This window comes from Pseudochaenichthys georgianus, chromosome 19, assembly GCF_902827115.2.
Source record: "Pseudochaenichthys georgianus chromosome 19, fPseGeo1.2, whole genome shotgun sequence".
NCBI lineage: Eukaryota > Metazoa > Chordata > Actinopteri > Perciformes > Channichthyidae > Pseudochaenichthys > Pseudochaenichthys georgianus.
The window spans coordinates 5,980,847-6,007,702 of record NC_047521.1 but is presented as its reverse complement, the minus strand read 5'-3'; the positions used below and the strand labels follow the sequence as shown (position 1 = coordinate 6,007,702).

Genomic DNA, 26,856 nt, shown 5'->3' with positions numbered 1-26,856 from the left:
CACCGACTGTGTGAACGTGAACATTAATAGAATATCACCTCCATCTTCAGAGCAATCTGACTATTATAACATTAGCGTTAAGAAAGCACTTAAATATCGGCCACAACATAAGTAACCGGATCAGAGTACATTAAGTACAGTCCGCGGCATATCACTTCATAATGTATCATATATCTCCTTATCTGAGTCAGCTGAGCCGTATCTGGCCGTGCAACACTCACAGCGTCACATACTGTATGCAGAAGGATTATTTTAAGCAACACATTAAGTTGACGAAACACTCGAGACAAATGTAATTGAAGTCAGATCGTGTTTTAGACGGAGCAGTGATATCATAAACCTGTTAATGTACGCATTCAAACACGTGTTCTGTTACCAGCTGTGTTCACCTTGCAGGTGCAGCTCTGTGGCTTTGATCCTGATCAAGTGTTTAAGTCATGGATGTTTAAAGTTTAACTTCTTCATTTTTGACTAGTATTAAAGTTCACTTGTCATTCAGGAAGTATGACGCTGCGCTGTCAGTATGCTACTCCATGTTTGTGATTGGTCGAATGCTCCAAATACCACCCCTTTCATGTGAACGCGCACCTAACTAGATAGGACACGGCTGGCTTGAGCGATCCACTTGATAACCAGCGTCGTAGTACAGTTTAGCGAGAGCGCGTATGTTTTGGATTAGGCCAACCGACTAACTCAAACATATCCAGGTTAGGTTGAACCAGCTTCGTAGTATAGGCCCCAGGACTAACATGTCAGTGATCTGTGTTCGTTAGACTTCTAACTGTTACTCTTTTTCATCCTTACAGTTCATCTCATTTTGTTTATAGCATCAGGTTTTAATTCTGTAAGTGTCAAGGAATATTTCTGTCTTTACTTTTAGATATTTAACCTCTCTCTGCTCTGTGACTTGTGATGTGAATTTCTCCGGCCGATACTTGCAATAAACTATCAGTGTTTGCCATCAAAGCTCCAACTCTCCCCGTGTCTCTCTGAGTCCTGACTCTCCGTTGCTGCAGAAGTTTGCCTTACAGTCAGAACAAAGGTCCAACCTGCCCCTCATTCAAAGCCTCTGTGTGGTCCACCTGGTTGATTCCATAACAACTACTACTATTGCCACCTTTTCTTCTCACAAAAGCCTAATTTAATAGAATCTTACACAAATAATTATTTATTGTTTATTCACCTACTGCAATTATATGGCTGATTTCTTGAAAAACCACGCTCACGAGAACGGGGTAGACAGATGAATGGATAATCCAAAAAACATTATGCCTTCCACCATGGCTGTAGGTTAGATTAGATTTAAATGTATTGTCATAGCACAACGAAATGCAGTTTCCTTCCAACCAGAACGTGCACGGATCGAGTAGATTAAGTGCAGATAAGGTTCCAGTTTATTCACATACATACAGTAGGTTGCAGTATATGCAGGTTGTTGCATATTTGATATAGGGTTGCATGAAAATGAAGTATATATTTTCAAATAAGGTCCAAGGCTTAAGGCATTCATTAAGTTGCTGGGTGTAAGGCAGGGGTGTCAAACTCAAGGCCCGGGGCCAAATCCGGCCCGCGACTTCATTTCATATGGCCCCACAAGAGCTTGCAAAAAATATGATATGTTTATTATGCGGTTACATGCTACTTTACAGAAGCACGTTGCCAATAAACTACATGTCCCACAATGCATCTCAGAATTTGACTTTTCTTTTTTTAAATGTAACTTTTCTTTCAAAATGTCACTTAATTTTTTTATTTTGACTTTTCTTTTTAAATCATTTTGTGACATTCTCACTGAAGAGACTTGCAATTATTTGCCCTAGACTTCTGCTTTCAGACGTAGTTAATTATGAAGTTATTACCCTATCCGATAATAATCCAATGCAGAGGCAATAATGTAATATAATACATTATTTTATATATATTAAATATTCATATATGCATTTTTATATAGTCTTAAAGTTACAACCGGCCCTTTGAGTGCAACCATAATGCTGATGTGGCCCGCAATGAAATTGAGTTTGACCCCCCTGGTGTAAGGCATATATAAGTTACGTAAAGTTTTTATAAATATTGAATACGGTTTTAATAAATATTGTGCACAAGTGTGATCAGCGCTGTGGGTCAAATGTGTGGGCAGAAGGGGAACAGACATACTCTCATTGGAATCACAGCCATTTGTCATTATAAATCAGAAGAACGATCTAGAATTCTCATGTAGCGAGATACGTTACAAAAAACTGATTTAGATTTCTGCAACTTTTGCATCCCTGTTACAGCCGTTTCCAGTGCTCACACATGCTCACTGAGTGTGTCTGACCGCTAGCTGCACACAAACAGTGTACTGTACTGGATGTGCCACTGAATGGGAAAAGGACAGACTTTAATAAGTCATTATCTGGTTTATTAAATGTAGATTAGTGCTACAACTAACTCTGTGTCTCTCTTTCTCTCAAAAGCCACAAAACACATTTGCTGTTTGCTCGGCCACAGTTCAGCACACACACACACACACACACACACACACACACACACACACACACACACACACACACACACACACACACACACACACACACACACACACACACACACACACAACACACACACACACACACACACACACACACACACACCACACACACACACACACACACACACACACACACACACACACACACACACACACACACACACACACACAAATTCCAAAGCATGTGCCAGAACTATCAAAATAACATTTAATAGTGTTTTTACTTTTGACATTTTGAATACTTAAATAGTGGTACAAGTTCCTAGAAGTCAACATTCACCAATCTTGATTTGACTCACCAAAGTCATCTCTTTTTGCAGACAGCGTCAAACTGATTTTCAAATACATTGGTTACACAACATCTCAATATAGGCATTGAAGAGACATTAGTATTTAATATGTGCTTTTTTCACTGACTGAAAAAAGGCAGTCGTGGAGTGATGAAGACTTTTCCAGATCACACAAACTGAGCTGTTACTCTGTGCTGGAGTTTGATTTACAGTTATACAAGTGTGTCTTAAAACCAGAGGTATGCTCAACACATCTGTACACGACCAGCACCTTGAGTATGTGAACTTGTGTGTGTGTGTGTGTGTGTGTGTGTGTGTGCGTGCGTGTGTGTGTGTGCGTGCGTGCGTGTGTGTGTGTGTGCGTGTGCGTGCGTGTGCGTGTGTGTGTGTGTGTGCGTGCGTGCGTGTGTGTGCGTGCATGTGCGTGCGTGTGCGTGTGTGTGTGTGTGTGTGTGTGTGTGTGTGTGTGTGTGTGTGTGTGTGTGTGTGTGAGTGAGAGAGGAACAGAGGTCCTGAGTTGAGTCATGGCGTTTGATGCGTTGGTACTTTGGCTCTAGAAAAGCTTCACACTTTAAACATTAAATGTATCAATGTTATGATTGAAAGAAAAGTTAAGTCTGAAATAGAAGCCAAAATGTTATATGAATCTGCTTCTCAACTGTGTCAAATAATATTTAAAGAAGACTAATGGAATATGGAGTTACACGTTCCTGCATTATTTTCAATGTATCCGATCATTGTTTTGCCGTCACATTGTTTTTTAATGAGGCCCTATTATCCTTGTTGCCCTTTTCCCTTTCCCGCAGTGTGTAATATTGGGTTTGTGAAAGTAATTCAACACCCCCCCCCCAACCCTCACGCCTGAAACTTCTCGATTGGACTCCTTAGTTTACATCCGCAACATAGTGACATCACTATGTAACAGTCACATTTCTATTGGCTAGCGCTCCAACACATTATTCCTGAAAATGCTATGGGTTAGGGCAGGGGTGTCAAACTCAATTTCATCGCGGGCCGGTTGTAACTATATAAATATATAATATATATATATATATATATATATATAAAATAATGTATTATATTACATTATTGCCTCTGAATTGGATTATTATCGGATAGGATAATAACTTGGCAATTAACTACGTCTGAAAGCAGAAGTCCAGGGCAAATAATTGCAAGTCTCTTCAGTGCGCATGTCACAAAACGAGATGCATTGTGGGCCATGTAGTTTATGGGCTACCTACCTGCTTCTGTAAAGTGGCACGTAACCGTATAATAAACGTATTATATTCTTTGCAAGCTCTTGCAGGGCCACATAAAATGTAGTCGCGGGCCGGATTTGGCCCCCGGGCCTTGAGTTTGAGACCCCTGGGTTAGGGACATCTCTACAATAATTGGTTGACCAATCACAAGAGAGCTGTCACAGCTAACCAATCAGAGCAGACTGGGCATCTAAACATGTCACAGTAGAGACACTGAATACAAATATGAACCTAAAAATTAGCATAAAGGGGCCCCTATAAATCTGGCCAATATCGCCTCTCCACCAGACCAAATGTATCAATCCAAGTTGTTCTAATGAGGTCAGTCTCCACACCACTGGCACATACATGCACACAAACTAACTCTCTTTTAAATCATCATCCAAACTATAAAGACATAAACAATGTGCTTCTGAAGGTCGCTCAGCTCCTCTAACCAGCGCTTTGCTCCATCAGACGAACAGCTGCTCTGTTTGCCTGCACGGAACCACATCCAGATCTCAAAGCATCTGAAGACTACTGCGCTTCGCCCGCAAGTCAAACGGCCGTGTTTCTCCCTCGGTGGTCTTCAGCATGACAGCGCTTTGTCCAGGGTGAGATTACAATGCCGTTCAGTTGTAATTTTAGAGACACCAACAAACAACAACAAACAAAACACCACGACAAGGAACACATCAGTAGTTTCTGTCTTCTTCTCTCATCTCTCTCTCCTTCTCATTATCTCTCGCTGTCCATTCATCTGTCGTACATTACATCTCAAGTACAGTACGAATGATACAGTTACAGTTAACCCACATCACACACACACACACACACACACACACACACACACACACACACACACACACACACACACACACACACACACACACACACACACACACACACACCACACACACACACACACACACACACACACACACACACACACACACACACACACACACACACACACACACACACACACACACACACACACACACACACACACACACACACATTGCCCACTAGTATTGGTTTTATTTAACAAAGTCGTTTTAGAAAGGATCTTCCTCTTCTGCTAAAACATCAACAAGACTTTTATATAGCTCCTATTTGTATGTGCAGACCATGTGTGTATTTATTTAACCATGAATTGTGGACCACGGGAATTTTGTTTCAATGGGATTTGTCACAATTCATATGGCTATTTTATCATATTGTGTGAGAGTGGCAACAAGGGAAGGAGCCACATGCAGTCAGCAGAGCAAGCAGGTTATATAAGCAGGTTGTCCAAGTGGAAAGGCTAACAGGCATGTACTAGTAAAGGTAGCTTTACAGCTTACACAAAACACCACGAGGCATCACTGAACTATGTGACTAGTCGCTCCTGACTGATGAGGGAATGAGGTGAGCAGGTCGTCTTTATTAAGTGCAGACACATGCTATTGGTGTTGAAGTTTTGTTAACAAGGGTCCCATTCATCCTCACTTGTGTCAATTCTAAGTCACAAGGACAAGATGTTCATGTTGAAAAGGCCCTACTTTCAAATGAGGGAAAGGAAGCAAGATATAAGGCAATGGGATGCACCCGGAGAGATTGAATGTTAAAGATATGAAAGATTGATTCTGAGTTTAAAGCTGCTCGTGGAATGTGATTAATGCAGTTTTAATGTGGAATAGCGCCGCGAGGCCGCACCGGATGAGTCAAGACTCAAAACAGAAAGAGATCCTGTCTGCACATGTTTAGAGGACACCTGCATCAGTGGCAGCCGTACAGGCCAACACTAGGGACTGACATGCTGGGCTGCCGTAGCTCACTTGGTAGAACTGGCGGCCCATGCATTGGGGTTCAGTTCCTGTGTGGAGGACCCAGATTTAAATCCAGCCTGGAACCATGTACGCGTGTCATCCCCTCTCTCTTCCCCTTTCAATACTGTCACTCTCCAATAAACAAAGAAATTCTGTTCAGTTGGGCTAACAGTGATTAATAATAACAATAATAAACGATGTAAATTGTTCCACCCTAACAAGTGACCCCAAATAGAATGTCATAAAGCTCAGTTATGTCCAACATTTGGACTTCTTTTTTTACATTTCAACTTTATTCATGACATTCTATGGTGGCCGACAAGTGTGAACGCGCTTCAAAGGCCAAATACATTTCCATTATGAAAAACACGCTGTTGCTTCAAAAACGATTCAACATGTGAGACATCTTCACAATCTTCATTGCAACAAGCATTCCCCCGCTTGTTGCTGACCTGCTGACAGTCTGTTTATAAAACATCCTAAGACGACAGTTAAGCAAATGCCTAGGTTACAATCATTATTCCAAATCTAAAACAGAGAAGTCCATACAGTAGAACTTGCAGAGACAAGATACACAATGAGTAGATATGTGCAACAATGTAAACACAACTTCTGTTTGTCCTCTGACAGTTATGAAGCAGAAGCTTATCTGCTTGTCTGACTGCTTCTTCTGCAAACACTTTACTGCAGTAATTACATCTGAAAGCTGTTTAAAACGGACCTGTGGTATGTACTGAACACACAGAGTGATGGGTGCTTCTCTGACTATGTACGTTCATATATTCCTATATTAACATTATTCCTGATTAGGACTGTCACCGGCATCAAAATCACAATTCTGTGAATTAATAAACTTTCTTTTTCTATCATGATTTAAATTACTATCACACAGAATCATATTTTTCACATTTCAACGACATCATTTGGAATATGAAACTTAAAATATACACCTATAAATAAATAATTATAAAAAAAATCCAACATGCTTCCTGGTTTAATTAGGCCCTTTCACCCTTACCATACTTTTTGCATAAGCACATTTTTTCATTTTTGAATATTTTTTTTATATATTCTTTTAATTAGTGGTTTAGATTTTGTACGTGATTGTGAAAATCTGTTGCTGCTAAACAGGTATAACATGTTATATGATGATAATCCCCATCAATAGGAAAAGGGACCATATTGTAAAAAAACAACATGTTCCTTTAATCTGCAGTTTCCTGTTTTCTTGGTTGGTCGCTTCAAGACTTCAGGTAGGAAACTTAAAATAGATGAGATAGAACCTGAACTTGAGACAGTTAAGAAAAACGTTCATGTTAGGGATTATAAGCAGCTGAAAGTGTGTGTATTGAGATGAATATATGGGTGGAGGGCTGTAAGTCATTTCTGTAGTACAGTTTTCTTATGGTTTTAGTGTGCATTTAAACCACAACCACAAATGCTGAGCAATTTGAGGTTTTCTACAGAACATCAGCCCCTGAAGCTCCAGTTACACCCCGCTGCTCCGCCAAAACATGCCGAGGAAAACCATGATGTCTCCGTCTGACAGGCATGAACTGTGAACTCACATCCTGCAGCGTCAGGTCCTGTGTGTGTGTAAGCTCATTCTATCCATTAGACATCGAATGTAAAGTTAAAACCAAGACACACCTATCTGAGTTCAATTCAACTGTTCAGCATGTTTTACATTGCTAATAACAACAGCAGACATTTTCAAGACAAAATAAATACAATCCGTCAAAAAATATTGGAGACTGTATTGGTAAGGGGAACTCAATTTCTCAATTATTTTTCATGCCAGACATGAAAATGAGAAGAACTGAGAATGATAAAGAAACAACCAGAACATTGTGATTAAAGTAAAGGCAATCATACGGTGGTCGACATGTGCAAACGCGTACAATGGCGCAAAACATTTATATTAGAAGACACGTGCTGCAATATCAAGCAAACACAAATGTGCCAGAAAGCATGCAAATGAAGAAACATCTTGACAAGAATTAACAGAATTAAGTAACTTTTATCTACTCTGCTGCAAGAATCTAAAGCCTCTTCCACACCAAACTGACACCAAAGAACACCAAAGAACACGTCCCGACGGAACGTCGCCTCATGTCTCTGCGTCTTGGCCATGTTTCACACTGGAACACACCGCAAAGACTTCAGCCGACGGCCAAGTTGCAAGTACGAACTGCGCATGTGTGAGTGGCAATAACTCTCCTTACCAGCAGGCGGCGGTAGTGTGTATTCGTCATTCAATAGAGGCAACAACCAGAAGACAGACTGCGTGATACACCGAGAGAAGAAGAACAGACTGCGTGATATAAACAAACAACCAATAGCGTGTGCGTTCCATTTTCACTCTACAGCGAGAAGCTCATGGGGCTTTCCCGAACCTGTGTCGAGAGCTGGAGTTAAATGCAATCTCAGATTTGCCTTCTTAATAGTTTCTTTGGGTCCCTCACTTCCGTTTCGCTTCTCATGCACTGATTCGCTAAGCTGAACAGCCAATCAGAGTGATTTCTTTGGCCGACAGCCTACCGATTCAACAAGTCGAATCGGCGGCGGAAGGTGTCGGCACGGCCGAAAACACACGACGGTGCAGTACACACCAATCTGAGTAGGGTGACACGACGCTCATCGGCGGCCCGACGTCTATCGACGCCGATAATCGGCTCGGTGTGTAGAGGCTTTAACATGAATCCTCAATAACAGTTTTGTTTTTGTGGTTGTTAAAGCTTCTGTCAAATCACTTGTAAGGATTTTCAGTGTCAAACTGTGAAGAGATTCAAATACCTTTTCTACCTGACAGTAAGACATCTCCGAGGAATATTTGATGTGCAAATGTGACGTTCAGAGTGTCTGGCTATCATGTATATGGTGATGTTTCTATTCTGTGTCTTTTACCCTGTTGAAGCAGAACTGCTGATGGCATTTCAAGATGGCAGGAAGGATGTGAGTATAGATTGCATTAGCAGGTCTGAACCAGCCCCCCAGAGACAGGAGGAGGTATAAAGACAGTTCAGTGTTTCTTAAATCAGACCTACCTGGGTCAGTCTTATTTTAAATTGACCCTACATTTTAGTGATTGATGAGGATGGAATCGGTTTTAGCTTTAACTTCTAAGGTCCAATCCAATTACAGTATAACTTTGAATAATCTGTGCAGGGTATTTGTGGATCTTCAAATACGGCCATTTAATAGCTACATTATATGACTTTGAAAGACACTATGTTGTGGATCTGAATCCAGGTCAGGGGTGCGTAATGCATCCTGTTTGCCCTCGTAAGCACAGCTGGACTTCATGTATCTCATTCCCTTAATATCATTGCCTGTTTTCTCTTATATGGATCCACAACTTCAATGATCTAGCTTAACACAAGGGAAGCTTTAAATACAACATGGAGGGAGGATTTATCGAGCCCTTTATTCTAATGCTTGAATCTCACATCACACGTTCTCCCTGGAACTGGACCACATTCCCCTGAAAGTGTCTGACCTTGTGCATGATTGTGCAGTTCTCACTGTCCAGCATCTCGTTATAAGTGAGACATTTCTTATTTTTCCATTGCATATATTTCGTGGAAATAAAACGTCCAGTCATCCCTGGAACAAGACAAAGTGCTGCAATAAATAAAAAAACTATTTTGGCACCACAATTGGACTTTTACCCAGGATCTGGACCAACTTTCCCTGAAAACGTCTGACCTTGTGCATGATTTGTCAGTTCTGACAACCAAATTTCTGGAAAAAACAAAGACGCAGTGACCTTTTCATTTTTCCATTGCATAAATAATGTCCAAAACCTCCCTTCCTAACTGTCCCGTCATCCTTGAACCAAAACAAGTGCTGAGATAACTGAAAACACAAATGAGCCCACATGAAACGCTTCTTAACCCAATCCACAGATATCCATTTACATGAGTCATGGTATCATTTTCCTGAGGCGCCCAAAGTACACTAAGCTCAAATTAAAAACAGGCTTTCTAATTAGGGAATGCTCATGGATAGCACATTTTCCAAAAAGGACCTACGTTTTATTTGGATAACAAATCAATAGTCTGTCGGAGAGGAGGTTATACAAGGAGAGGGGTTCACTAGGACAGACAGCAGGAAACGATCCAGAGGAATGTATCATCAAACAGAACCAGACAGAGAGAAAGATCAAAATAATATAATAGGAAATTGAGGCAGTTTCTTGATAACTCCTTTTGATTAAAGGGATTGTTCTGGTAGTGTCTCGTATGAGGTACTTATACAAATTCAGCGAAGTCAGAAGTACAGTAGCTAAGTAATAGCAGCAGCAAAACATAGGTTTTTACAACCACCTAAAACATAGACCCACCTAAATAAAATGTATACCATCTGTAGTGTACGGTATATTTATACTCTATTGGATTTCAGCCTGATCTTAAAACAGCTCCTCCATACCCAAAGTACAGTGGAGTACATGTAGGGGCAAATTATACGGCTTCTTGATGGCAATGTAAATCAGAGTGAATATTTAAATATAGCGTATACTTAAAGAATATAGCATATACTTGAATTGGAGAAGCAAGCGCGAGTAATGTGGATTTTTTTTAAATAGTCCAACCAAAAACACAGAGCGCAATGTTGCTAAATCTTTCCCAACACTGAAAGAATTACAACAATAAGAGCCTCTCCCCCATAACTCCTAAATCACTATGAACTTTAACATATCATAATGAACGTAAGAAAAGATCATTGTTAGTACTCAGCCGTTTGTAGAAGACTCAGCATTACAGTCCTGCAACATAATGTCTTTCTTCTTATGTAAATATAGCATTGTCATCATTACAAACACTTTCTACTTATATCATGTGCAATATTAACTTGCAATACTGTATCGTACCGTACAAAAATGTCCCAAATTGGGATCAATAAAGTACCTATCTATCATCTATCAGCCACTATGCTTGTTTGCACTATTACAATACTGCTCATCACTGTGCAGTTTTTTACATTAATTATTTGACCACCTATGTTTCTTGTAGTGGTTTAATTTACTCTTTTTACTGCACTGTTAGTATACAGTTTTATTATTATTCTGCTGTGTTTATTGTATCTTTGTAACTCTGGCACAGCAATTTCCTTCAGGATAAATAAAGTCTTATCTTATCTTACTTAATAAAAATGTTCCAACAAACATTTCTCACCATAGTTGTTGACAGGTGGGTATTTTTCGTCCTCTTTCACGTAGTATACTTCTGTGCTGCTGTTCCCCCAAACTGGGGACATCCAAGCTGTTCATTTGTATGGATAGGTACCTTATACAACTAACTTCAACCCTAGTTATCCATTTAAGATGAATCACTTCCTCAAGTTTGGTGTTTTGTTTAGATTTTTGGACTGCACATGAAAACGCATATTTATTGCCCCAAATGTACAAAAAATAACATAATCCCACACATAAATGAGAAGTCTACCAGCTCCGGGTCGATGGTAATCACTCCCAGAAGTCTTACAACACACGATTCTTCCTCTGAACATGCTCCACTTAACAACTTCAAACACTTGTGCAGACTTTGAAGACACAAGAGAAACGCAATACAGATTTCAACATTTCACAATAACGCAATTTGGAGGTCAAACCGAAAGGGCGGGAAAAAGGAAAATATGGATAAAAACTGAAGTTACCTACTGTAACTCCAGCTTCTATGAGTATTGGCGAAGCCCTCTATCGCTATTGGGTAATCCCCCTGCGAACCCGCGCAGCACTGAAACACTTGTAGTCCACGCCCACCCGCAAGGTGGGCCCCACCCTCGGGCTCCCTTCCAGTTTAAATAGGAAGGAGGCCTGACAATCTGCCCCCATACAAAATAACTTTTCTTCTATTCGTGGAGCTCTAAAGTATTCACTGTCCGACTCACACAAGCAGCTGATGCATATCCCCAGTTCCCCTTAGCCTAAGTGAATGTGTGTCTGAATTGACGCTGTGTTGCATCACAACGCTGTTATGAAAGTTTCTCTGGTATAAAATGGGTGATGTTGGCATAGCAACCGAAGCTAAGCTGACTACTTGCTATTGCTATCCTATTGTGGCATACGCCGTTTTCTACAGGCACATTTTACCGGCGTATTTTTATTATGATTCTACTTATGATAGTCGGACACGAAAACCTGTGCAGCCCATGTATTGATTCCATCCGATAGCTGCTATAATACAAAACAACACGTCTGCCTCTCTCCACAATGATCGATAACAGCGAACGGATGGTCAAAGTAAGGCACAAATTAACAGAATCACACGAAGCCTGGTTAGTGTTGCCTGACTTTATAAAGTGTGTTTATAAGCACACTGCTTGTAGGCAGGCATAACAGTCGACCCATGTTCAGGGGAGGTGGGTTTAGTTTCCTGCACGCCTCGACGTAAGAGAGACGTAAGCAACGCCTCTTAGCTCCAAAGCTCTTGCCTCTAAACCGACAATTTTTTGGAGCTGGAAATGAACCGGATTCCGGAGCTAAGAGGCGGCGCCACTGCAGTGTGAACAGGAAAACCGGCACTTTTCAGGCTCCAGCTCCGAGTCGGAGCTGAAAACGCGTTGGTGTGAAAGGGGCACATGAGGGGACGAAGGCTGGGAACAATACAACCCTGCCGCTGTAAGAAAGTAGAGACGAAGTCATACTTTGCCCAGTGACAAAAAGAGGGGGAACAGCAGCTCTCTGCGTGTCAGACAGGCAGGAGAGCGCACAGCTGGATCCCTGACGTCACTCACTCTGACCAGAGTAAAAAAAGGAAACATCCCTCTCATAAGAGGGAAAAATGGCCGCTCTCCGTGTGCCGAGAGGCAGGAGAGAGGCGCACCGCTGGATCCCTGACGTCACTCACTCCGACAGGACACCCAGTACGGGGTGCGTCAGTGAGGAAAGGGAGACATCCCTCAAATAAAATGTAATACATGAACAGGGGGAAGACCAAGATGCAGCAGTGCAAATGTCTTCCACTGACATTCCTCCGTGCAAAGCCGTGGAGGAGGAAATTCCTCTGGTGGAGTGCGCTTTGATGTTCTCCGGGGGCTCCACCCCAGAGGAGACATATGCCTGTGACACAGCTTCACACAGCCAGTGTGACGGCCGTTGTGCAGACAGAGGCTGCCCGATCGAGCGCTCTCTATAGTGCACAAACAGGCGCTGAGAACGGCACCAGGCCGTCGTGCACACCACATAGCAGGACAGCGCGCGCACAGGACAGAGGAGACGAGACGTGGCTTCTTCCTCCGACCTGTGAGGAGGGGGAAAGAAGCCATCCAAGGTGATCACTCTCGACTCTAAAAGAGCTTGATATGACCTTTGGCATAAAGGCTGGGTTAGGGCGTAAAACAGCTGAACTGCCATCTCCTTGGATCCGGAGAGCTGACGGAGCCACCGAGAGAGCAGACAAATCACTCCCCCTTTTCGCTGATCGAGCCAAAAGCAGTGCTACTTTGGCTGAACACAGTTTAAGGGGAACCTGATCAGGTTCAAATGGGGCTTTGCTTTAGTGCGCGTAACACCAAAGCCAAATCCCACTGAGGCGCCAGTGTGCGTGACACAGGTCTGAGTCTCCATACTCCTCGCATAACGGCTGCTGCGCTCTGCGAGCCCCTCTGTTCAATTCGCCGGGAATATACATTGCTCTGATGGAGAGCAACGTGTGTGCGCGCCCAGAACAGCAGCCGCCTGGCTGCGTTCAGAAGCTGCGCAGATCGTACTCCTCCCTGGCGATTGAGGTAGGCTGCTTCCATAGCCGTGGCCTGTTGTCTGTGCAAATCAACACATGTTTGATTGTACAGCAATGAGGCGACTCCCCCGTTCTTTTCCGAGATTTAGAAAAATAGCGGGAGTAAAAACCGCGCAAAACACTGTTCCTGGGATGACAGGAGTGTTTCTTGTATCCCATGGAACTGCTGGGGGGAGAGGCTTCTCTGTGATGTTCCATAATGGTCGTCATGGTGACGAGCCACGCCATCGCCGCCGCTGCCCGTGAGGCAAAAGGGCTGCGAGGGAGTTTCCCCACGCTGCATTTCACTCCGTCTCTCATCATGCGGCGCGTACACGCCCAGAGGATGAGAGGTGTGTGTATGCTGTCCACACGAGGCGTTATAATGGTGCTCGTGGATTTATTATGACCGTGTGTAGGAGGCATATCTGGGACAGAGGAATGCCGCGAGCTCTGCAGTTTATAAACCAATAGGTTAAAAACAGCAGGCTTCTGCAGCGAATGAACCTCCTCTGGTGTCCCCCTGTTGGAAGAGACCCCGGGGGATCACCACGTGACCAGCTGACGCCAACGCCAAGCAGCTGCGTCACGGAGAGGGCTGTGTGGGTTGTGACATGCCGGAGGAGAGCTGTCAGTTTCTCCACTCGCTGCCGCGAGAGCCGCGCTCTGCTGGCTGAGTTTATCTTCTTCCAATTTATTATGAAACTCAGGCTTTGACAGATGCGATACGAGATGTACCGTCTGGAAAGCGACTTCCTCCCTGGAGCGAGCCAGCAAATAGCAGGTCGTCCAGAGAAAACCACACTCTCATCCCTCCTCTGTGTAGTGGCTCCAGCCCTCTCTACACAAAGGAGGAGCCAGGAAATATCCGAACGACAGACGATTGTCTGGTCTGATATTCCCTGAAATGAGAAAACGCAGGAATTTCCTGTGTTTCGGGATGAGGGGTACGTGGAAGTATGCATCCTTCAGGTGGAAGTATGCATCCTTCAGGTGGAAGTGAACCAGTCGTCCTGGTGAACACATTCCAGCACCTGTTTGATCGTCAGCATGTGGAATACTGACAGATCGAGGATGTCTCATTGCCCCAGTCTTTTTCGGGATTAGAAAAATAACGGGAGTGAAAACCCCTGATTTTCCTCCCTTTGAGGAACCCTGGAGATATCCTCTTTCAACAGGAGTTCCAGCAGCTCGGATTGGAGCGCAAGACATAGCTTCTGGGAGGACAGGAGTGTTTCCTGTATCCCATTGAACTGGGGGGGGGGGAGAGGCGGACTGCCGATGTCCATCCATCTGTCCATCAGACCCGCGCGCTGCCACTCTGAGAAAAACTCAGAGTGGGCGCACGTGCTCGAGATGTGTTGTTGGTCGTCATGGTTACGAGCCACGCCAGAACCCCTGCCGCCGCTGCCCGTGAGGCAACCCAAGGTGAGCTTGGACCGAAAGGCCTGCGCGGGGGCCTCCACACACTGCGTCTCACTCCGACTCTCATCATGAGGCGTGTACACGCTAGGGGATGGATGGAGGTGTGTGCAGTGCTGCCCACATGAGCGTTATAACAGCGCTCATGGGTTTATTAAGGCCGTGTGTACGAGGCGTATCTCGGACAGAGGAATGCCGTGAGCTCTGTTTATTAACCAACAGGTTAAAACCGGCAGGCTTCTGCAGCGAGCCCTGCTGTCTACTAATCAACAGATTAGTGGCAGCCGGCTTAATTAGCGAGCTCTGAAATATAACCGACAGGTTAAAACCAGGCTTTAGCAACGAGCCCTGCTGGCTATTAACCGACAGGTTATAGGCAGCTGGTTTACCCAGGGCGTGAGGCAACCCCAGGTGGGCTGGGACCGAACGGGCTGCGCGGGGCCTCCACACGCTGCGTCTCACTCCGACTCTCATCATGAGGCGCGTACACGCTCAGGGGATAGATGGAGGTGGGTGCAGTGCTGCCCACATGAGGCGTTATAACGGCGCTCATGGGTTTATAATGACTGTGTGTAGGAGGCGTATCTCGGACAGAGGAATGCCGCGAGCTCTGCAGGTTATTAACCGAGGTTAAAACCGGCAGGCTTCTGCAGGGAGCCCTAGGTTGCGTTCCAATAGTCCATTTAGCTTAGGAACCTTCCTAACGGAGTGAAATGACCCGGAAGTCCCTCAGTGGCAGCCATGTTAAGAGCCGTTCCAATTCTCTAAATGAAAGGAAAGGAGGTTTCAAACTTCCTTTATAACCTCCTTTAGCTTAGGAACCACTGGACCTCTCTTACCGAAAGGAGAGGAGAAAATTCTGCCCCACAATGCATTGCAGCCGCAGCATTTGCCGTCACACAACAGTCGGCCGTTCACGGAAACAACCGATTATGACCGAGAAATTATATCATGAAAGTTACGGTGCTTATTACGCATTTTAAAACGTATGTGGTAAGTTGCCAAAGTGTTAGTTTTTACTGAAAAGATCAAATAAAGTCAACATTTCACAGTCTTTACTGAGCTGTGTGGAGTTTGTTCAACTTTTAAAAGATGTTTGAATGGTGATATACACAGTGATAGATGTTAAGGACTAACGTTTATAATAAATACATTTGTATTGATTTTAAGATATTTTCATAGTTCATACAATCATACGTATTGGGATCATTTGTATTAATGTGGACCGGAGGGAGAGGGTGATGAGCATAAGTTTCACTTTCCTTTTTTATTTCAATTCCAGCTTTGGTCCTGAAGAATATGTTTCTCTGTTGTCCACGTTCATAAAGCAAAGCAGCAGCATCAGAGCACGGTGCAGAGTCTCTAGATGAGTTCACAGTAGTCCCTCGTTCTTATTGAACATCCATGTTGAAGTCCGCTGTATAGAAAACTGTAGTTTCCATAGTTTCCCCACAGCAGCAGACGCACACAATGACGTCCGCTGGCGCATCATAAACACGTCGGATAGTGAAAGTGCAGTCGGATTCTCTAAAGTACCGCAGTCTCTTCTCCTAAGTCCTTTTGAATTCTCCTATCCACTATCCCTTAACCCCGTGACGTTTCACTCAGAGGTCAAGGAATAGACGATAGGGTTAGAACTTAGGAGCTGATTTTTGGATTATCGGAACACAACCCTGCTGTCTACTTAATCAACAGATTAGTGGCAGTCTGCTTAATTAGCGAGCTCTGCAGTTTATTAACCGATAGGTTAAAACCAGCAGGCTTCTGCAGCGAGCCCTGATGCCGTGGCGTTGCGGGCGCTGCCGCTGGGGGCACTCAGCCTGTAATGGTCGTCATGGTGACGAGTCACGCCATTGCCCTCGCCGCCGCTGCCCGTGAGGCGAAAGGGCTGCGAGGAAGCCTCCACACGCTGCGTTTCACTCCGGCTCTCATCATGAGGCGTGTACACGCTCAGGGGATGAGTGGAGGTGTGTGCAGTGCTCTCCACATGAGGCGTTATAACAGCGCTCATGGGTTATTATGACCGTGTGTAGGAGGCGTATCTCGGACAGAGGAATGCCGCGAGCTCTGCAGGTTATTAACCGCTAGGTTAAAACCGGCAGGCTTCTGCAGGGAGCCCTGCTGTCTACTTAATCAACAGATTAGTGGCAGCCGGCTTAATTACCGCTCTGCTTCCTCGGAGGCTCTCGCGGAGCAGACCAGGAGCGGGGGAGCCTCACTCCCCTTTGACTCGCCGCCGAGAGACCCTGTCTCTGGGGTGACGGGGGAGCGGAGACGTGGGACAGAGCCCCTGCAGCCGCCGAAGGGCGAGTCTGACGCCGAGGCGGTTGCTGTGGGCGTCTCTCCGCTTGCGGCCTCCTGTGGCCGGCGTGGACGCCACGGCTGCTGCGGGCGTTGGTGCCGCTGTGGGCGCTCAGCAGGCTGGAGCCAGCTGACATGCTGGCGAATGCCGTCCACCTGTTCCGCGGCCGTCTTCATGGACTCCACCCTGGCGTGGAACTGGGGTCCGAACAGCCCTCCGGGCTGATTGGAGCGTCCAGTAGCACTTTTCTGGCCGTCTCCGTAACAGACGCCTGCTGCAGCCAGAGGTGGCGCTGGATCTGTGTCACCCACGCAGAAATCCTCGCCTGGGAGACAGCGATGGACGCGCACAGAGTGAGTGCCTTGCTGTTTTCCTCTGCCTCGGTGGTGGACCACTCTACCAGTGTCACCACCGAGTTGGAGAGCAGCGTCGCGAAAAAACTCCGGTCATGTCGTCCGGAGCACACCTCTCCTGAGCTAGGGGAACGGGGAGATCTCTGCAGGTGGCCGCCTTGCATATGATCTCCAGCAGTTCCCCTAGGATGCCACCTATCGCCGGTAGTGCTGTGGTGACGGAGAGGGGGAAAGCATGTTCAGCCGCCAAGCTGGCACCCTGCTCCGACTCTGTCTCCCCGGGAGAGGAGGGAGGGGAGAACCGAACGGTGAACCGTGGAGGGAGGCGGGGCAGGAGTTGTCGGACTCCTGCCCGGCACTCGGCCCCAGGGACACTTGGCCCCAGGGACACTTGGCCCCAGGGACACTCGGCCCCAGGGACACTCGGCCCCCGTCCGCGGGCTCGTAAGCCTGGACGGGCCAATCGTCCTCCTCGGCCACAGCAGCAAGAGCGTCCGCTCTCTGCTTCCTGTCGCCCGAGGGGAGACGGGCGCAGTGTGTGCATACCTGCTGGTTTAGAGCCGCGTACGCGTGCTCTGACCCCAGGCAGGATTCTCATACTGCTTTTATCTCTGCTGCTCATAACTCATTATGAACCCAGAGACATGAGGGACAATCTCTCACACAATTGTTACTCATGTTTACTCTGAAATGGAAGTGTCTCTTGTGCTTCAGTAACGAGGTGCTGAAGAAAATAGGGAGCAGATTGTCAGGCCTCCTTCCTATTTATACCGGAAGGAGGCCCGAGGGTGGGGCCCACCTTGCGGGTGGGCGTGGACTACCAGTGTTTCAGTGCTGCACGGGTACGCAGGGGGATTACCCAATAGCGATAGCCTTAGAGGGCGAAGCCATATACGAAATAGAACCACCCAGTCGTCTTTCCATCCATCTATCTCTATCTCTCTTTACTCACCGGTACATCAATCTGGATCAGAGCGATGTCAGCCTTCTCGTCCACATCTTTGATCTTAGCATCGTACTTGGCTCCGCTCTTCAGCTCCACCTGGAGGAAAAAACAACCATAAAATACATGAATAAACATAAAAACACTATTCATCACAAAAACACTACACGTATGATTCTCTTGCAATGTCTTAAGTCCAGTACGGCTGCTAAAAATACCTTGATTCGGTGCTTGTTGGCCACCACGTGGGCGTTGGTGACGATCAGTCCGTCTTCTGATACTATAAACCCGGAGCCGCTGGCGACCGCCACCTCCCGCTTAGAGAACATCATCCTGAGTAGAAAGAGGTACGATCACTCTCCTGACTTATAGGCACAAACAACAACGTGAGGTCATCAATCCAACTCAATAACATAGATAAATGTGAACTAAACTTCTACACTTGCTTCAGTAAACTGCAGGTGTGTTCGGAGGAACCCAGGGATGACACATTTAATGGATGAAAATTGTAGTTTTGCAAGACTTCAGTCAGGATGGAAACAGGATGGAAATTCCTCCACAAAGTTATTACAATAAAGGATATGAATCTGTAAACATCTGTAGACAAGGCATCCAATATTTCACAATTTGTCAAATAAAGCTTTGTCAAAGAGACTGCAGCATTATCAGTCTCTCTGGTTTTACTATTTACAGGCATGCATTTGAGTAAAATGAAATGTTTTATTATTTTATTCTATAAACTACTAACAACATTTCTCAGACACTGGAATTAAATGGTTGCCATACATGTAGAGATTGAGATTTGAGAAAAATGTTGACTGCTTTCTTCATTTGTTTACAGAGCTGTCTGTCACGCCCAGATACATGACACTGTAATGTTGTTTTTTCAAGCAAACATCATTGATTGATATTCTACTTCCCAACATTACCATCTTACATATTATGACATGTTCAACTGTATCAGTTCCTTCATGTGTTGAGTTGTTTCCCCGACTCAGACTGCAAGGAATCTGGGTGTGACCCTAGATAACAACCTGTCCTTCACTGCAAACATCGCTGCTACAACCCGTTGCTGCAGATACACGCTTTACAACATCAGGAGGATGCGTCCCCAGCTGACCCAGAAAGCCACGCAGGTTCTGGTCCAGGCTCTCGTCATCTCACACCTAGACTACTGCAGCTCCCTCCTGGCTGGTCTACCTGCATGTGCCATCCGACCTCTGCAGCTCATCCAGAATGCAGCGGCTCGTCTGGTCTTCAACCTTCCTACATTCTCCCACACCACGCCGCTCCTCCGCTCCCTCCACTGGCTTCCGGTAACTGCTAGAATCCACTTCAAGACACTGGTGCTTGCGTACCATGCTGCGAATGGATCTGGCCCTTCCTACATCCAGGACATGGTTAAACCGTGCACCCCAGCACGTGCACTCCGCTCTGCATCAGCCAAACGACTCGCTGCACCCTCGCTGCGAGGGGCACCCAAGTTCCCATCAGCAAAAACACGTGGGTTTGCTATCCTGGCTCCAAGATGGTGGAATGAGCTCCCCACTGACATCAGGACAGCAGAAAGCTTACACACCTTCCGGCGCAGACTGAAAACTCATCTCTTTCGACTCCACCTCGAGCGATAGAATTACTAACAAAGCACTTATTTACTAATAAAGGACTGGCTAATCTAAAGCCAGTTGAGTAGCACTTGAAATGTTTTTGCTCTATGAAACCTGATGTACTTATATGATTCTGTTTTCTTCAAGTTTGTATCTTGTTGGTCGAACGCACTTATTGTAAGTCGCTTTGGATAAAAGCGTCAGCTAAAAGCAATGTAATGTAATGTGTGCACACTGTGCCTCTCCTAAAAAGTTCTTAGGTTTAAAAAAACCTAAGAACTAATTAATTAAAACTGCTTTTGTATTTAAAACTGCTGTCCCAACGTAATAATGATAATAGTAGCAACCTCATGGTGGCAAGAAGAAACGGGAATAAATCACTAAAGTCAAAAAGAATGTGAAATGCCAGAAGACCATCATTTGTATTAATGGCAATATTTGACCACCAGGTAATGTTAGATGCAAGTAACACAATAATAAAGACTATATCATTGGCCACTTATTTACTTTGAGTCTTTCGCTCTATTTGAACCCTTAACAGTAGAAAGGGAGGTCAATGTTAGGATTGTCAGGAAGTTGGGTCAGGTGGTTTTTCTTACTTGCGGTACAGTTCAATGTGAACGACAGCGGGGGCGATCTTCTCCACCACGTCAGCGATGAAGTTATACTTGAAACGAAGACTGTCAGGATTCTGCTGACCTGTAGGGGAGGGAAAGATAAGATAAGAGAGGTGTACTTTATTGATCCCAATTTGGGAAAGTGTTGCGTTGCAGCAGTATAAAAAGACAAGGCATTGTACATTAGAGAATGAAAAGACTAGAAATAAACAATTCAAAATGTAAACCTAGAAATAAAATAGCATTAAAAAAGTAGAAAATATACATGTTGAAATATAAATGTACAGTAAACTAAATATCAAGCAGGATATTATATATGAATTAAGTGTGTAAGGAATGGAATATTCAATGAAATATAAAGTTATCCAAGAGAAGCTATGGAGCAGAGAGTTCTCTTCCAGCACAGCAAATAACCTTGATCACATACAATACTGGATCTTTGCTTGATATACCGATTCGTCTTCACACACCCACACATTACTGATTAACTGGGTTTTTTGGAATTGGAAAAGAATCATGTGTGGTCTCCTTGTTTTGTCTGCGCTTGAGCCAGGGCGTGACACACACACCCAGACAAAGCATTCCCATTCCTGGCTCTCCACTTCATCAGCACATGGTTACATTTATAATGTTCAGAGGCTGCACAGTAAGCGTCACATTCTGTTGCCAATCTAGATAAAACATCTCTTTTTAAAAGTTGTGCTAAACGTTATTCATTGGTGTCTATGAGACTCCTTAGTTTAATGTGAAGGTTTTGTTGCAGCTTGGTGAGAAACCACCTCCAGATGTGGAGCTCAGTGTTTGAACTCCAGGTCTGAGAGCAGCTGCAGCCTGTCTGCTGCGCCCACTGATACTTGTAAAACAAAGGAAGTGACTCAGAGCCGTCAGATACCAGAAACAGAGAGACAGCAGGAGGGGTGCGGGTGGTGATGTACTGTAAGGATGTTTACTGAGAAAACCCTAATAGTCAATGTGTCCCCTAAGATAACCCCAATTCACTCCAGCAATGTCTTTCCTTTGTCATTCTCCTGTTCATCGGAAAGACCTGCTGGGACCATTCAGGAGACTTTAAACTGTTTGTTTGCCAAAGCAGCACATGGTACCAGATTTTAAGACACTGTTACACAAATTCAATAAGTGTTTACAATGAAAACTCGGACCAATCGTAAGCAATTCGGAAAAAACGATGCCACTTAACTAACTACAGCAAATAAAAGCACAGCAACAATGGTAGAAACAAGTTAATTTACTCGAGTACTGTACTTAAATACAATTTTGAGATACTTGTACTTTACTTGAGTATTTCAATTTTTCTACTTTTTACTTCTACTCTACAATTCAGAGGTAAATGTATTTAATACCTTCAGTTACTTTACAGATCTGGATGAATGATGTGAAATCTAATCAAGTGTTGAATCAGACTTTAGTTCCACCTGGAGTAAATCCACCAGCTACCCTGCAGTCTACAAAGTACTTCAGACTAGCTGCACCTTCACCAGCTTTGAGAACACTTTGATGATCAATCATTATAAAACATATCATATATATTATTCTGAAATGGACCAATCTGCACAACGACTACTTTTACTGTCGCTACTTTCACTATATTTTGATGAGAATACTTTTGTACTTTTACTTGAGGAACATTTTGAATGCAGGACTTGTACTTGCATCAGAATATTCCTACACTCTGGTACTTCTACTTTTACTCAAGTACAAGATCTGTGTACTTCTCTAGCTTCTGTGTACATGTTGTCTATCTATCTATCTATCTATCTATCTATCTATCTATCTATCTATCTATCTATCTATCTATCTATCTATCTATCTATCTATAACTTTATTGACAAACATGAATGATACAACACTGGTTCTGTAAATATGATTATCAATACAAGAATGTTAACGCAGAAAGGCTCTAATCTGAAGCATTTTCATTAAGAATAACTGACAATAAGTATGTGTATTGTCCCATTGCTCATCACTAAGCCCTACACAAGCATTTCTATGGTAAAGTTAGTAATTGATTCCTCTTCCATCAGTAACTTACACTGTAAAAACTCAAACGTTGACTCTAATTCGAGTATTATGTCAACAGATCTCTCATAACTGTATTAGGTTAGTTGAAAGCAATAATATTCAGTTGAAGTAATAGGTTCAACTTAATATTATTGCTTTCAACTAACCTAATTTGTTGATATAATATACATACAAAACATTGAATTAAAGTAAACTGTTCAGTTTTTCCAGTGTACTGTTCGTGCCTCTTATGCAGCTACACCCAAATACCTTTCATATCAGTGTTTTTACAATCTGAATCACATCGAAGCCAAGACCCAGGAAACAGCAACAGGAACAGTTTTTCATTCATGAACTGGCTGATCCCACGCAGTATTTTAAATCTAAACTCTGTATTTACTTATTCTCTACAAGCCAGAGGGAAAATATGTAATCATTGTCTAAATCTGATATGCATTGATTGAAGTTTACACATTTTTACTGACTTAAACCAAATCAAATCAAATATTAATATTCATTAACACATTCAGCAAAAAACAAGAGAGAACTAAGTGCAAGTGAAGACACTGCACAGTGTTAGAGCTCAGTAACATCTGGCATCAAGTCTTTGATCTTATCAAAGTCTTTCCACTGAGCTCGCCTATCATAGCGATCACCTCTTTCCACTTGATATCATTATTCTTCATTCAATCTAAAAAAAAGACGTCTGGCGGTCAGCTGTCAACATGTTCACTGGCTGGGATACAAACCAATGAGAGCCTGTTCTTTGACTTATGAAAATAATATGTAGTGCATATCAAATGCTGTTATTGCTCAAAAATAGCATTATAAAAATGTGTTCTTTCAAGCCATAATGTGAAAACATCATTCTATCTATACAAAACAATTGCTGTTAGCCTATTGTATTACTCAGAGTGTTTAAAAAGTCCCTATTATGCTTGTTGGGGTTTCCCCTTTACTGTCGTTGTTATATAGGTTTGTGTGCATGTAAATGGTCTGCAAAGGTTAAAATCCCTGTGTTCCTCCCCCACTCCCCCCGAGCCTGAGACGGCTCCATTGGACTCCTTTGTTGACTTATGTAACATAATGACATCACTGTGTAACACCTGTGCTCCTATTGGCTGGCGCTCCAACACATTGTACGTGAGGCTAAGGGGCGGGACATTTCTTAGCAGTTGAACAATCACAACAGAGCCAGCCAGCTAACCAATCAGAGCAGACTGGGCTCTGGTTTCAGACAGAGGGTGAAAAGAGGTGCTGCAGCACAGACAGTATGAGGAGCTTTTTGAACATTAAAGCATGGAAACATGTCCCAACAGATTAACATGATAGTACAGAGTCATGTAATGTGTAGGGAAAAGAAGAGAACTGAATGGAGCCAATCAAACGAATGGAGAAATACTTAATCCTCAAACACAGTGCCAGTAACAGCGGAACATTTACTGAGGTCAAAGATCAACTCGACACTGAGTCAGAGAGCAAAGCAGAAGCAGGTACATGTAGTGCCATACTGTCTCTTCATGCCATTTGTAAACACAGAAAGATAGTATGAATTCTTCTTACAAAAAATAAATGACCTGATTATTTATTCAGTATTTTTGCATCAATGTTTGCATCTGCCACTCTAAAATCTAAAACCAGATAGTTTACGATGATGAACTTATATGTGATTTGTACTTTGATAAAACTGTTTTCCTAGTTCTACACTTACAACATGGCCAAACAGTTTTTAGTTTGAATGAAAAGAAATGGCTCCAGAATGCAGCCCTAAAACATGAAATATCAGGCTTGACCGGCCGGAAACAAATTCCTCTAGTTTCTGAAAGAGTTGAGTCACCAGGCAACTGTGTTTTGTTGATGCTGTCTCCAAGCCTGTCAGTCTAACAAAGAGTGTGCAAGTCTGTACAGGAAGCAGAAACAATTCAAGAACAAATACAACATGTATCCCTCCAGATCCAGATTTCCGTCCTCAGCTGAAAAAGTTCAAATCCTAAGAGAAGTCCTTCCCTCCTGTTAAACCGATCAGAAGTGGGAGGAGAGAATAATTAGGAAAGAAGAGAGGAGGGAACGGGGGGAGAGAAAGTGGAGGGAGAGGTGTTCGAGGAGATGAGGCAGAAATAAAAAGTGACTCAAAGAATGGGAGGAAGCAGATGAATTAAAGAACAGATGGAACTTTTCAAATGTATAAAAGTTGCAAAGAAATGTGCTAAAGCTGTGTGTCAGATTTAAACCACCCGCTGTAGCCCATTCTATGGAACAAGTGCACACCCTGCTGTCATGACACACATGGACTGCAAAACACATGGTCAGAGAGGCCTCAGAGGTTTTAGATGGGAAGTAGTGTTAAATAATACGACATTGTAACTTACCACTGGCCACAATCGTGTCATAGAATACTAAAATGCAAAGTCACAGTAGCTCAAGCAAACTTATTTACTTCTCGTTGGTTTTACAAAACGCTGTTAATCTACTGTACAGAATTTAATTTCACTCATCTTGATCTATTTTACATGTATTCAGTTTACTTATCTCTGCATCTACCTTCCCATTGGTGACTTGAAACATTCTCTTGCACTGTTTTTATTGTCTTGTCTATATTGATGCTGCATTGGAGGTGCATGAGACTAAGGATTTTCATTGCCAAAACGTAAATCTTGGCTTGCTACCATTTCCATATGTTATCATGGTAACACATCACAAAACAGATTCATAGTTCATTGCCTTAATTTGTCCAAACATCTATAAAGAGTGTAGGTATGAGAACACTGACTAAAAGATGAAGTAGAGTCTGCTGCTGAAGTCAGCAAGTTCAATTTACACACACACACACACACACACACACACACACACACACACACACACACACACACACACACACACACACACACACACACACACACACACACACACACACACACACACACACACACACACACACACACACACACACACACACACACACACACACACACACACACACACACACACACACACACACACACACACACACACACACACACACACACACACACACACACACACACACACACACACACACACACACACAATCACCTTTCCCGCAGGTTCCTCTCTGGATGAAGATGACCGGCGGCTGCTGCAGCTTCATGGCCCGGTTGCTGACGCGCTTCAGCTCGCAGATGTTCCGGTACGAGACGCCGTCACTGCCGCACACCGGATCGGACACGGTGCACACGCACACCCCGGGCTTGCCCCTGCGCCTGACGGTGACGGACACCTCCACGCCTTCGGTCACCACACACTCCATCCCCTCGGCGCACTCCCGGTCTCCGGCGCCGCCGCACAGCTCGCCCTCTCCGGACACACAGACCGGGCAGCAGTCGCAGTGGTCCAGCACATCTCCGGCCAAACAGTCCGCGAGGATCGGTGCACACTGCGACTTGTCACACTTCTCCGTGCAGCCGATGGCGAAGCGTTTGGCTATCCGAGACCCGAGGATGAGACCCGGGCAGACGAGCAGGGCTGTTACGCAGAGGAAGAACTGGAGACGCATGGTGGGACAGTCCTGGAGAAACTCACAGAGAAACAAGTAACTGGACTTGGAATGAAGGTGAAATGTTGGTGCACTGATGCAGAGTGAAACTTCTGTGTCGGTGCTGTTTATGAAAGCTCCAGGACAAACACAGGAGGTGATTGGTGGGACTGTGTGACGTCTGCCAGAGGAGGGGATGGTGGAAATGTGTGTATGGGACTCAAATTGTTCATGATGCAAGGAAACTACCATTACTCAAGTATTGTGCTTATAAATGTACAAGTACTTGCAATTAACTTTAGTAGTTCAATGATATGCTACTTTATACTTGTATTTGCCAAAATTTCAGAGGGAAATATTATACAATTATTTCCAGTGAGAATAATTTTTCATTCGCTCAAGTTACAAAAAACAATACATAACATTTATGATGGTTCCTCAGACAAACTGTAAATGCTTTATCACAAAAACATATGAAACAAGATGTGA

The 26,856-nt window shown here is 44.0% G+C and overlaps 1 protein-coding gene across 1 annotated transcript in view; it reads right to left on the bottom strand.

Moving 5' to 3' along the window:
- LOC117465160 (serine protease HTRA1B-like) overlaps window positions 1–26,521 on the bottom strand; it is a 64,427-nt gene extending 37,906 nt beyond the window's left edge. The window contains exons 1-4 of the mRNA XM_034108077.2: window positions 25,929–26,521; window positions 20,820–20,919; window positions 18,832–18,946; window positions 18,623–18,712 (exon numbers count right to left, since the gene is read on the bottom strand). Of these exons, the coding sequence (XP_033963968.1) occupies window positions 18,623–18,712; window positions 18,832–18,946; window positions 20,820–20,919; window positions 25,929–26,388 (765 nt within the window). The 5' untranslated portion in view covers window positions 26,389–26,521. The remainder of the gene's footprint in view (window positions 1–18,622; window positions 18,713–18,831; window positions 18,947–20,819; window positions 20,920–25,928) is intronic.
- Window positions 26,522–26,856: the final 335 nt, after the last annotated feature.